Genomic DNA, 12,603 nt, shown 5'->3' with positions numbered 1-12,603 from the left:
CCAAACCTGGGCCGCCACAGCGGAGCGTGCGCACTTAACCGCTATGCCACATGGCCGGCCCCGCCTTCATCAGGATCTTGAACATGTGGGAAAATAGGGGAGCACAAACTTTTCTTTTTTTTTTCTTTTGCTGAGGAAGATTCGCCTGAGCTAACACCCGCTGCCAATCTTCCTCATTCTGTATGTGAGCCGCCACCACAGCATGGCCACTGACGGACAAGTGGTGTAGGTCTCATGCCCGGGAACCAAACCTGGGCTGCCAAAGCGGAGCATGCTGAACCTAACCACCAGGCCACTGGTGCTGGCCCCAAATTTTTCATTTTTAAGAAACATGAGTTTTCCAGAATGTCATGAGCTTGGAGGTGGAGAACAGCTTTCCCCAAGCCCCAGGCTGGAGGTCCTGGGGTGTCCATCTCCGTCTCCCCATTGGAGCTAACATTTACATAATATTTCCCTCAAACTCATTCACCTAATTGCTTCCCTTAAATAAATTAAGCCTCACCCTTAGTGACAATATCCATGAAGTTATATAGTTCATACTTATGTTTTGTCTAAAACCCATTATATTAAATACATAACCACCATAATTTTACAGTTTGTCCTATATAGTGTATATGTACATATATATTCTTTCCATATATGAAATATTTCAAAAATAATGTATAGCACTTCTCTTTTTCTCCAAAAATGTTTTTAAGTTATTCCTTTTCAAACTATCTCAAGTAACTTTTTCAAACACTGTGTTTGGACTCTTTGCCCTCAGACTAAAGACAAAAAGAGCTACAGCTCGTCCTCAACTTATGATGGAGTTCCGGGATAAAACCATTGTAAGTTGAAAATATCGTAAATCGAAAATGCATTTAATACACCTAACATACGGAACATCACAGCTTAGCCCAGCCGACCTTAAATGTGCTCCTAGGTATATGTATATCTAAGAGAAATGAACACCTACACCCACACAAAAACTTGTATGTGAATGTCCATAGCAACATTATTCATAATAACCAAAGGTGGAAACAACCCAAATGCCCATCAACTAATGAATGGATAATCAAAATGTGGTCCACCCATACAATGGAATATTATTCAGCCATCAAAAGTAATGTAACACTGACACACGATACCACATGGAGGGACCTCAAAACCATGATGCTCAGTGGAAGAACCCAGACACAAAAGGCCACACATGTAGGATTCCATTTCTATAAAATGTCCAGAATAGATAAATCCCTAGAGACTGAAGGTAAATTAATGGTTATCAGGGGCTGATAACCCTGATTACTGGTTATCAGGAAAAAGGAGAAATGAGGAGTGACAGTTAATGGGTATGGGGTTTCTTTTTGGGGTGATGAAAATTTTCTGGAATTAGATAGAGGCAATGGTTGTACAACTCTGTGAATATACTAAAAACCACTAAATTATACACTTAAAAAGAGTGAATATTATGGTATGTGATTATATCAATAAAATTATATCTCAATTAAAAACAAGGAATACAAAGCATCTGACATCCAACACTCAGGCAGACATCAGAAAAAAAAGATGCTAAGTGTAGTGATGGATCCTGGATGAGATCCTGGAACAGAAAAAGGACATTAATGGGAAAACTCGTGAAACCTGAATAAAGTCTGGAATTCAGTTAAGAGTAATGGACCAACGTGGGTTTCTTCATTTTGAGACATGTAGTTATGTAAGATGTTAACATCAGGGGAAACTGAGTGACGGGCATATGGGAACTCTTTGTATTACCTTTGCAATTTTTCTGTAAATCTAAAATTACTCTGAAATGAAAAGGTTACTTATAAAAAATGAACCTAGAACCATAAAGGATGTGCTCAAAGAATGATGGGGACATGGCAGAAGGACACAGGGGCCAGGCTGATGGGGTTGGCACTGGCCAAATTTGGGACAATTTGAACATCAAAATAAAGAAAGAGAGTAAGATTTTCGCCTAGTGAGAATAGTAAGTATCCATGAGTCCACAGGGATACAAATAGACTCCATAGAGAAGGTCGTAAAGTGTCAAAGGAAAGAAAGAATTAGAAAACCACCATTTGACAACCATCTGACTAAAATAATAACTGATTGAGGCGAGACTCACCAGGAGACGCTACCAGGAATGGGTGGGAGTCTGAGAAGTGTTTCTATGGTCACAAAGTATCTCTCTACAGGATACTTCTTAATTACAAGGGGCAAGACAGTAACTTTGCAGGGGAGACATTCACCAGACCTCACTCTTAGCAAGTGACCAAAGTCAACATACCAGCAGGAGACTCACCAACATCTGGTGCCTCCTGATAGGACGCACTGAGAACAACATCGCTTCTGTGGGATTCCCGCCCAAACACATTGCCTTGGTCTAATCATGAGGGAACAGGAGAAACCAAACTGAGGGACATTCTACAAAGGACTGAGCGGCTCTCAGCAAATGTGTCATGCTGAGAGACACAATGTAAGACTGAGGAACTTTCCAGGTTACAGAGGATTAAAGAGACGGGACAACTGAACTGAATGCATGATCCGGAATTTTCTTTTGCCATGAAGGATGGTAATAGGATGATTGACAAAATCTGAATAAGGGCTATAGATTACAAAATTTTATTAATGTTAAATAAGCCTGATTTTTAAGTGCTGAGGCTGTGTTTTAGGAAACACACAGTTACTTATTCAGGGGTGCAAGGGTATCATGTCTGCAACCGACTCTTAAATGACTCAGAGTATGACAGTTCCTCAAAATATTAAACAGAATTATCATATGATCCAGCAATTCCACTTCTGGGTGTACAGTCACAAGAATTGAAATCAAGGTCTTGAAGAGATATTTGCACACCCATGTTCATAGCAGCGTTATCCACAATAGCTGAAATGTAGAAGCAACCCAAGTGTCCATCAGCTGATGAATGGATAAGTAAAACGTGGTATATACATGCAACAGAATATTAAGAGGAAGGAAATTCTGACACATGCTACATGTATGAACCATGAGGACATGCTGAATGAAACAAGCCAGAAACAAAAGAACAAATACTGTATGATTCCATTTCTATGAGGTCCCTAGAGGAGTCAGATTCACAGAGACAGAAAGTAGGATGGTGGGTGCCAGGGGCTGGAGGAGGGGGAGGGGAGTTAGTGAATAAAGGGGACAGAGGGCCAGCCCCGTGGCTTAGTGGTTAAGTGCACGCGCTCTGCTACTGGCAGCCCAGGTTCGGATCCCGGGCGCGCACCGACGCACCGCTTCTCCGGTCATGCTGAGGCCGCATCCCACATACAGCAACTAGAAGGATGTACAGCTATGACATACAACTATCTACTGGGGCTTTGGGGAAAAAAAAAGGAGGAGGATTGGCAATAGATGTTAGCTCAGAGCCAGTCTTCCTCAGCAAAAAGAGGAGGATTGGCATGGACGTTAGCTCAGGGCTGATCTTCCTCACAGAAAGAAAAAGTGGGGGGACAGAGGTTCAGTTTGGGAAGATGAGAAAGTTCTGGAAATGGATAGTGGGGATGGTTCCACAACAATGTGAATGTACTTAACGCCATCGAACTGTACACTAAAAAATGGCTATAATGGAAAGTTTTATGTGATGTATATTTTACTACAATAAAAACATGACTTAGAAGTCAAGAAAAAAATTATTAAATTATATTTATCTACCTACCTACCTATTTATCTACAGAGAAAGAGCAATTGTTATATAATATTAACATTTGAGGAAAATGGAGAAAGGACTTGTTAGGACTATTCTCATAACTTGTCAAATTTTTAAAAAACTTGAATGGGGATAAAGATGGCTGCTTCCTCTCCCCCAGGGCCAGGAGGAGAGGTCTCCAGCAAAGGCCTCATCTCAGCATGAGGTGAATAATGGCATCCATCTTTACAGCCTACCAACCACCACCCCACTTTTTCTCACCCTCCTGTCCCCGGCTGCTTGAAATTTTCCTGCCCCTGGCATCTTTTTACCATGAACCCAGCAGCCCTTTCTGGCAACAGAAAATATGTTGAAAGGTCAGGAATTAAAAGCATCTGCCTCTCAGGCTGAGTGAGGACAAGCCCAGGCAAGTCAATTTGGTGGCATCACCTCCCTGGGCAGGGGCACCGAGGATGCTGCTAACCTGATTAGTAACCGACCCAAGGGACCCTCTATGGGGCACAGTAACCCTCCAGTGGCCACTATGACACAGGATGTGCCCAGCCTGGATGCCCGGTGCAGGCGGCAGACCCTCCCCGTGGGTCCTCTCCATTAGTGGGATGGCCACTCGCCCATGTTGACGCTTAGTGATAGGAAATGAGTTGGCGTCACCAGGGAGCCACAACGTGAGTCCCCTTCTTGACCCAACCTTTGCTCCTCTTGACCCAACTGGGGGAAAAATATAGACTAAGAAAACCAGCATCAGGGCCAGCCCCACGGCATAGCAGTTAAGTGCGCATGCTCTGCTGCTGGTGACCCAGGTTTGGATCCCGGGCGTGCACCGACGCACCACTTATCAGGCCATGCTGTGGCGGCGTCCCACATAAAGTAGAGGAAGATGGGCACGGATATTAGCTCAGAGCCAGTCTTCCTCAGCAAAAAGAGGAGGATTGGCATTGGATGTTAGCTCAGGGCTGATCTTCCTCAAAAAAAAAAAAAAAAGAAAAGAAAAGAAAACCAGCATCAAAGACACACACACACCCCATGGCCAGCATCCCCACAGCAAGGCGTCCAAGTATTCGCCAAAGACCCCGACAGGAGTGTCTCTGCTGCTTTATTCTCAGAGAGCAAACCCCAAAGCCTCCTGAATGCCAGTGTTAATGAGAGGAGGGCGTGAGTCAGGAAAAGAGCCAGTTGCCCCCAAACCAACACAAAAGAGCAAAAGCCACCAGCACGCGGAGGACACAGAGGCTGTGCCGTCCACTCATTCGCAGCTCGAGCCCAGGCAAAACTCACCTATGGTGCCTGAGCTCAGGACAGCAGCAGCTCCGGGCAGGACAGGGAGTGCTGGGGAAGGAGGCATGAGGGAACATCCTGGGTTGACGGAAACCTTATCTTGACCCAAGTATTGGTGACACGGGCATAAATACTTTTCACCGAAGTGATGGGGGCACTGAAAAAGTGTACGTGTCACTTTTTGCAAACTATTCCCCAACTCTGCAAAAGCGTAACAGAGGGAGGAGCGGCTATCAAGTTCATTTGGATTTACGAGAAGGGGGGGCCTGTAATCTAGCTCAATTCCTTGCCTCTGAACACTTGCTGTTCCAACAGGGCCAGCCTGTTTCCCTGGGGGGTGACAGTGCACCCCAAGTCCCATGACACTTTGCAGCGAGCGCAGCCACCAAGCACACACCGTGAAAGGAATGGGGCTCAGGCGCCCCAGACGGCGCATTGTCTACACCCCGTCTACCTGACAAGACCCCACCGCGAGGCCGCATCTGACTGATTCCCTTGACCCCACAACAAAGACCCCTTTTGTTCTCCGGTTAATATCCTTAGCAGGTCTGTCTAGACTCACTGTGGCAGTAATTGTCCCTTGGTGTCACCAGGACCTGTGACTCGGCTCCTCCTCACCCTGATAGGGCAGGGAATGCTCCGGATGGCCCTGAGCCAAGGGGGTCCCGCCCCTCGACATCCACCTGGGTCTTCTAGGAAGAGACCTGCAGCACCGCACACCCACCACCCAAGACCTGAGGGAGACGAGACATCATGAGACACGCAAAAAACAGTCCCTCCTGTGAGAGGTGCCGAGGAGCAGCGCTGTCCTGGGGAAATAGGAAGGGGTGGGGGTCGCCCCTCCATCCCAGAACTCCCACCTTCCAATTGTGGCCGGTGGGAACCAGTTCACTCTTCGCTGGGGCACAGGTTCACTCAGGGCATGATGGGTCAGATAAAAGAGAAGAGAGACACCTAGAGATGCAGAGAGAAAGATGGCAAAAGAAGGGAGATAGAAGGAGAGAGATGGGGAGAGCCCAAGAGACTTTCAGAGAGGCCAAGAGAAACAGCGAGAGAGACAGAGACAGAAGGGAGAGAGACAGAGGAAATGCAGAGATGGAGAGAGAGATGGAAAGAGGAGGAGAGAGAGAGACAGATTGCGAGAGACCCAGAGAAGCCAAGAGAAACTGAAAGAGAGAAACAGGCAGAAAAGAGACAAAGAGATGAAGACAGAAGGTAGCTGTCCTGGAGAGGAGGAGGGCTTCCTTCCACAGATGACAACTTCTGAAAAGTCAGTTGGGACAGGAAGTAACCACTACTCACTCTGCGGAACAAAACACTCATCTTCAGCCTGAGGTGACACACATCAACTCCTCCTGCCACCCGTCCCGGAGCACACCAGGAACGCTCCGAGGCTATTTTCTTGAGGGATGGATTCGATCCATCCAATGGCTACACCCTTTTCACGGGCAAATTGGTTTCATCCAGGGCAGCTAAAGAGCACCGAGCAACCGCGGCGGCCCCTGCAGACGGCACCCGCCCGAGCGCCACTCCTCGGACGCCAAGTTCTAGAACAGGTGAAACACCTATGGCAGCGATCGAGTTGGCAGAAAGGTTTACACCTGGGGGTGGGAGGCTTGGAAGGAGCACAAGGGGCTTCTGCAGCCAGGAACAACGGGGAAGGGCTAGGAATGTTCTAGATCGCGATCTGGACGCGGGTGATGCGAAGGTGCACATGCGCAAAATTCCTGAGCTCCGCGCAGGATGTACGTGCGCCTCCCGTTTTCTTAAAAACGGAAACAATCAGATCTGGGGAGGTTGGCGTCCTTAGCTGCAGAATGGTGGAGGATCCTCTCTTCTTGTTTCGTAACTTGAGGAAGAAGTTGAAGGTCTTCAGAGGTCTGGAGAGATGGGCGACTAAAATCTAAGAGACATCTCCCCTCCGGCAGCATGATGAAAAGCTGCTCTCCTCCGCTGACGCGTCCCAAAGCTCGCAGGGATTTCCAAAGATTGTTTAATTGATTTTTCTCCTATTTAGATGCAGATCATAGTGTCTGGGGCCCAGGAATTCAGACACACGGCTTTGTGTCCACTCAGCCCCGTGAAGGCTGCTGTCTGAAGCTCCCACAAAGCCAGACACACACGTCCTCAGAAACGCGCTGCTTCCTTTTTGTCTGGGGCTCTGGGGTGCGGGCACTGCAGCAGCGCCTCGGACACGCGCCCATCTGCAGGGTCCCGGGACCCGGCCCTCTGGCCCGCTTGCAAAGTGGGGTGAAAATTGGAAAAAAAAAAAAAAAAAAAAAGGAAAGCGGCGAAGACTTTGAGGTCTGGAGTAGAGGTGATAACAAGGAGGGGGCAAATATGGGTGACATGTTGAGGTGTCAACTTGGATTTTTCTCCAAATTCAGGGCTCTGCAGTGGAAAGCAGGGGATGCTTTAAATCAAGCGGCTAATGGGCTCAGATTAACGTGAGTTCGGCTCCGGTCTCTGCAGATCTGATTTACACAGGAGAAAACGTTTCTCTCCACCCATTGTTCCCAGTCTGTCCCTCCAAATGCCCCATCTGACAAAGAAACTGGAAGGCTTTGCAGGTGGACACCCTGCTCAGGACAGCGGTAAAGATCCTCCCCCTCCCCCCCAATATGCAGCCTTCTTCTCCCCCAGCCGCCAAAAGGCAGCAATGAGGGTCACTAAACCCCCTCTACAAGGTTAATACATCCCCCAGTATCCCTGCCTGGTCCCCCCAAACCTGGCTGGGGCATGGGACACTTCTGAGGCAATGCCACTTCTGTTTCCTGGCTGTGTGACCTCAGAACACTCTCTCCGTGCCTCAGTTTCCACATCCATAAAGTGGGCACAAGAATAACTGCTCCTAATCCTGCGAGGGTGGTTAGGCAAATTCAGAGCACAGAGCTGGCACTCAACAAACACTGGCTATGGTGGCTACACTCTGGGGAGATGCCGACATCAGACTTCAGTGCTTCACAGGAAGCTTCACAGGAGATGTCCTTGGAGATGCCTTCTTCTCTTTGGTGCCAAATATTTCCAGGGGAGCCCAGGCCGGAGCCGGATCCCTGCCCTCCTGATTCGAGTTACCTGGACTGCAATCCAGCTGGCGTTCACCGTGTGTTCCCCAAAAGGGCCAAACCCTGAGGAAACAGCAAGGGCAGCGTGTCACTCAGAGTGGCCCTTCCCAGCCTGCCCAGGGCCAGGCCGCGACCTCCACCCGAGGACGGAGCAGGGAGCTGAGGGAGCAGCTGCCACCCAGGACAACGTCAGTGCCTGGTCCCGAGTGCTGGGGCACACCCAGTGGCCCTTCAGAGCCCCCCAGCACACTTGTCTGCTCCTAACTGAAGCTGTGGGTCCGTGCTTGTCCTCACCTTCACCTGACCTTCCTGCCGGGCAAGGGGCCAGTGGCCTCCTTTTACCCCAGAAAAGGCTGGCCTGTTCCCTTCTCGATTCTTCCACTATCCTTGACCCAACCTACAATTATTTTATCACTGTCTGTGTGGGGCCTCTCCCAACTCTGGAAATGCGGGGCCGTAGGCATTCCGTGAATCACCACTGAATGAGGAATGACCTCGAGGGATGCATGTGGGTATCTCCGAGGCCAGGCTGTCCGGACACAATCCCACCACCCTCCTCTCCACTTGCTCAAACTCCAGGCCCCCTTACAAACAGAGACAGTTACCGGAGGATGTGCTAAGTGGTCTGCGTGCACGGTGGCATTCAGCCTCACTGCATTCCCTTTCAGGCAAGGGTGTTTCCTGGGTCCATTTCACAGAAGCAGGAACTGAGGCACAGAGAGGTGAAAGCCAGCTGCCCAAGGTCACACAGCAAGAAGATGGAACAGCAGGGATTCGAACTCAGACCTGGGAGAGTCCACAGCTTCCCTCTTCTAATCATCCTATCACCCTGCCTAAAACATAAACATCTCCCAGACAGGCTGCCATGGAAGCGTGGGCCACTCCTGCTGGGCTGAGGGTCCCAAGTGGTGTCAAGGCCCTGGGAGGGATGCTGTGCCCTGGAACAGCAAGAGGCCCCCAGTAGGGTCAGGACCTCTCCGCTTCCTCCTTCCTCCTGCATAGACTAAGTATGAGTCCCAGCTCAGCCACTTACAAACAGGGGGACCTCTATGAGCCTCAGTTTCCCCTTTTGCAAAATGGAAACAGTGAAGATGTAATGAGCTCATGCAAGGAAGATGCCCAGTCGGGTGGCTGTCCACATCCTCAGCACCAGAGTAATAAATAACCAGATACACAGGGGGGCTGCAGGGGGCAGGGATTCCCGCCCAATTACACACACCTGTTAGGCAGGTGAGCAGCTTCTTCCATCTTCCTGGGAATTCCAGGACCAGCCCCATCCTCCTGGGCCCACAAAACACCTGTGTGAACCTTAGCTGGAGTTCCCACTCTGACCCCTGCAGACAGAGTCAAAATGACCCCCCCCAAGCAGAGGCCGGCGGAAGTTGACACCCACGTGGCCCTGAGGCGGAGCCTCCGCGAGGAGGAACAGTTCGTTTCAGTTAGTTTCGGGGAGTTGGTGAAAGCGGGGCGGGTCACCAGCCCGGGCAGATAAGATCTTGACCGAGACAGTCCCTGGGAGAAGCGGGGGCGCGGCCGCACACCTCAGGTCCCCCGACCTCCGCCTGTCCTTGCCTGCGGGGAGCAGCCCCCATTAGCCAGGGCTCGCGGAGCAGTGGCTGGCATGATGTTCATTTGTCAGCGAGGCGCTTCCTGCCCGCAAATCGGCCTTTGTCCCCTGGGGCCGAGGGTGGGGACAGGCCCGACCTCGGGGGGCCAGGGAGGAGGAGTCCAGTCCAGCCCGCCGGTCGGGCAGCCAGAACAGACAGGTGCCCGGAGGGTCAATGTCCCCACCCGGGGAAGGAAGGACGCCAGAGGGGCCTGCTCCGCGCGGGCCACTTGCCCGGACCCCACGCCCCTGCCTGCCCCGACCCCTGACACTGGGGCCACAGGGGCGCCCCGTTCTCCACTCTCTCGGCGGCGCGGCCCGAGCTGGGCTCCCGCGGGCGGTGACATCGTCCAAACCTGGGACGACTTCTAGCGCTCGCCCCTCCCGGCCCGCCGCCTCCGGCCGCCCGCCCCGCCCCTGCCCGCGGCCGCCATCAGCGCGCCGCCCGCGTACCCGTCACCACCACCGCCTTCCTGGGCCGCTCCATGGCGCGCTCCGGCTGCGCCTCAGATCCGCGCTGCCGGCTCTGGAGCGTCCGCCGCCGCCTTCTGGCCGCCGGCCCCGCCCCGGCCCCGCCCCGGCCCCGCCCCGCCCCGGCCCCGGCCCCGCCCCGCCCCGGCCCCGCCCCGCCCCGGCCCCGCCCCGCCCCGCCCCGCCCCGGCCCCGCCCCGCCCCGCCCCGGCCGCTCGGCGTGCGCGCCCCCGGGCCCGGGACGCTGGGTGCGCGCCCCGAATGCGATGCTTGATCCAGGAGCGCCCGGCTCCCCGCCCTCCAGCCTCAGTTTCCCCACCTGTAAGATGGGGACAACTCGTCCTCTAGGGTGTGGCCGCTTGAACTCACTGAGTCGGGCGCTGGGGACGAGCCATTTATTCTGCAAGTGTTCACTGCGCGCCTGCTGTATGAGCACTGCTGTGAATTATCTGGGGGGGCACCTCCCTGTGAGCAAGGCTCCATTACTCACCCCGTTTTACAGATGAGGAAACTGAGGCTGAGGAGGGCGAGGTTCGGAAGGCCACTCAGCTGGAGCCTCCTGGGGTCGCAGAAGCAGCATTCAGGCCAGGAGGTTGAGGGGGAACCAAATAGGTGAAAAGCTGGCACCCACAGTTGGGAGGTGTCGAAGGTTCTCTGCGGGCTCCTATTTTGCCAAGGAGGCCGATGTGGCCCCAGAGACCTCAGCCTCCCGTCTCTCCATTTCCCCAACACTCACCCTGCTCCAACCCTGGCTGTCTTCCAAGGGCCTCACACAGTCCCACCTCAGGGCCTTTGCACTCGCTGTTCTCGCTGCCTGGAACATGCAAACCTAGCTGCTGCTCCTCTTGCAGGGCTCAGCTGGAAGCTCACCTCCTTCTAGGGGCCCTCCCTGACTGTCACCAGCTCTTGGGGCCCTCCTTGCCCCCCACCCCGGGCTGAAATCCACACTGTTCCCTGCCCCTACTCCCAGCAGATCCGTCTCATTTCCTTGTTTCATCCTCTAATAGCAGCAATCATGTTCAGAAATCGTTACTGTAGAAGCGCTGCTGTTCTGGTTTGTTTCCCATTTCCTCTGACATAGGGGTTAGGACTCCCAGGGCAGAGAGTGTGCTCCATTACAGTCATTTCCCTACACCCACTACGTGCCTGGCACACAATTGGTCCCCCACCAAAGTTAATCAGAGGCCGGAATTCCTCCAAAAACAGCCAGAAAAGTAGAGTTGAGTTTCTGGCCATATCCTCAGAAACAGGGCTGGACGTTGGACTTGGGTTAGTGACAACACGTTCCAGGCAGCCGTGGCCCCCAACTAGCCAGGGTGCTGAGGAAGAGTCATCTGCCTTGGGCGCAGGCCTCAGAACACCCAGGGCAGAGTTCTCGGGACTGGCCTGAGCCCTGTTTACAAGCTCAGAGCGGAGGTCACACACTCAGCCGCTATTTTGGTCTCTGGCAGCTTCAGGTAGAATTCAGAAAATCTGAGAGCCGGCCTGGGCCGGCCGTGGGCGCGAGACCCACGCCAAGTGGGAGAAGAGAACAGAACAAAAATCTTACCACGAATCAGGTTTTATAGCTCAAACGTGTAATAAGTGTCTGGTGCAAAGGGCGCGTGTTGCTGGAAGCTGGAGGCAGAGAAAGAGGGAAGCCACAGCCGGTTTCGTTTGTCCCTCTTTGCACTGGAAGAAAGGGGAGAAGCTGGTAATGCCCAGAGTCGGCAGTGATGGGAGAAACTGAGTCACACGCTTCTGCCGAGAGAGACTGGGAGTAAAGGCTCGAGTTCACTAGGAGCCCAAACCACATGCCGGCCCTGTTTAAGCCCATCACTGGGGTCCTCTTTCTTTTTTTCTCCTGAGGAAGACTGGCCCTGGGCTAACATCCGATGCTAATCTTCCTCTACTTTATACAGGACGCCGCCACAGCATGGCTTGACAAGCAGTGCGTCGGTGCGCGCCCCGGATCCGGGCCTGTGAACCCCGGGCTGCTGAAGCGGAGCGCGCGCACTTAACTGCCGTGCCACCGGGCTGGCCCCCTGGGGTCCTCTTTTTTAATGTCACAAAACCCTTGAGGGAGGAACTATTCTTATCCCATTTTGCAAGTGAGGAAACTGAGGCCCAGAGCGGCTAAGCCACATGTCCCAAGTCACACATGGGAGGGGCTAGGATTTGCAGCAGTACTGGGCACAAGCAGACTCAGAAAACGAGCTGCCAAGATGTGTGCTCCAGGAGGAGCAACAGTGTCATCAACAACGCAGCTTGCGGTGGCGGGGGGAGGGCTCTTAAAAAAAAAAAGCAAGATGGTTACACTGGCAAGCCAAGTGCAATAAAGTGGTGCCCCTGCTGTGCAAAAGTTTGGCAGCTCCTCAAGAAGTTAAACCAAGTTACCATAGGCCCCAGAAACTCCACTCCTAGGTATAAACCCCAAATAATTGAAAGTAGGTGTTCAAACAAATACTTGCACGTGAATGTTCATGACAGCACTGTTCACAAACGCCAAAAGGTTGGAAAAAACAAATGTCCATCAATGGATGATATTGATGGATGA

At 52.2% G+C, this 12,603-nt stretch overlaps 1 protein-coding gene across 6 annotated transcripts in view; it reads right to left on the bottom strand.

Annotated features, from left to right (window-relative positions):
* PGPEP1 (pyroglutamyl-peptidase I) overlaps window positions 1-10,137 on the bottom strand; it is a 29,250-nt gene extending 19,113 nt beyond the window's left edge. For 2 of the 6 annotated variants that reach the window (XM_058563772.1, XM_058563774.1), the window contains exons 1-2: window positions 10,050-10,127; window positions 8,001-8,053 (exon numbers count right to left, since the gene is read on the bottom strand). In XM_058563772.1, coding sequence (XP_058419755.1) covers window positions 8,001-8,053; window positions 10,050-10,083 — 87 coding nt within the window. In that variant the 5' untranslated portion in view covers window positions 10,084-10,127. Of the gene's footprint in view, window positions 1-4,925; window positions 4,977-5,487; window positions 5,660-6,227; window positions 8,054-10,049 lie in introns of those variants that run through there. The other 4 variants (XM_058563777.1, XM_058563773.1, XM_058563776.1 and 1 more) reach the window with 4 other exon arrangements.
* Between the last annotated feature and the right edge of the window lie 2,466 nt (window positions 10,138-12,603).

Source organism: Diceros bicornis, chromosome 20 (genome assembly GCF_020826845.1).
Source record: "Diceros bicornis minor isolate mBicDic1 chromosome 20, mDicBic1.mat.cur, whole genome shotgun sequence".
In the NCBI taxonomy this organism is placed as follows: Eukaryota; Metazoa; Chordata; class Mammalia; order Perissodactyla; family Rhinocerotidae; genus Diceros; species Diceros bicornis.
Note: the sequence above shows the minus strand (reverse complement) of the source record. Positions and strands in the feature narration are given on the sequence as shown.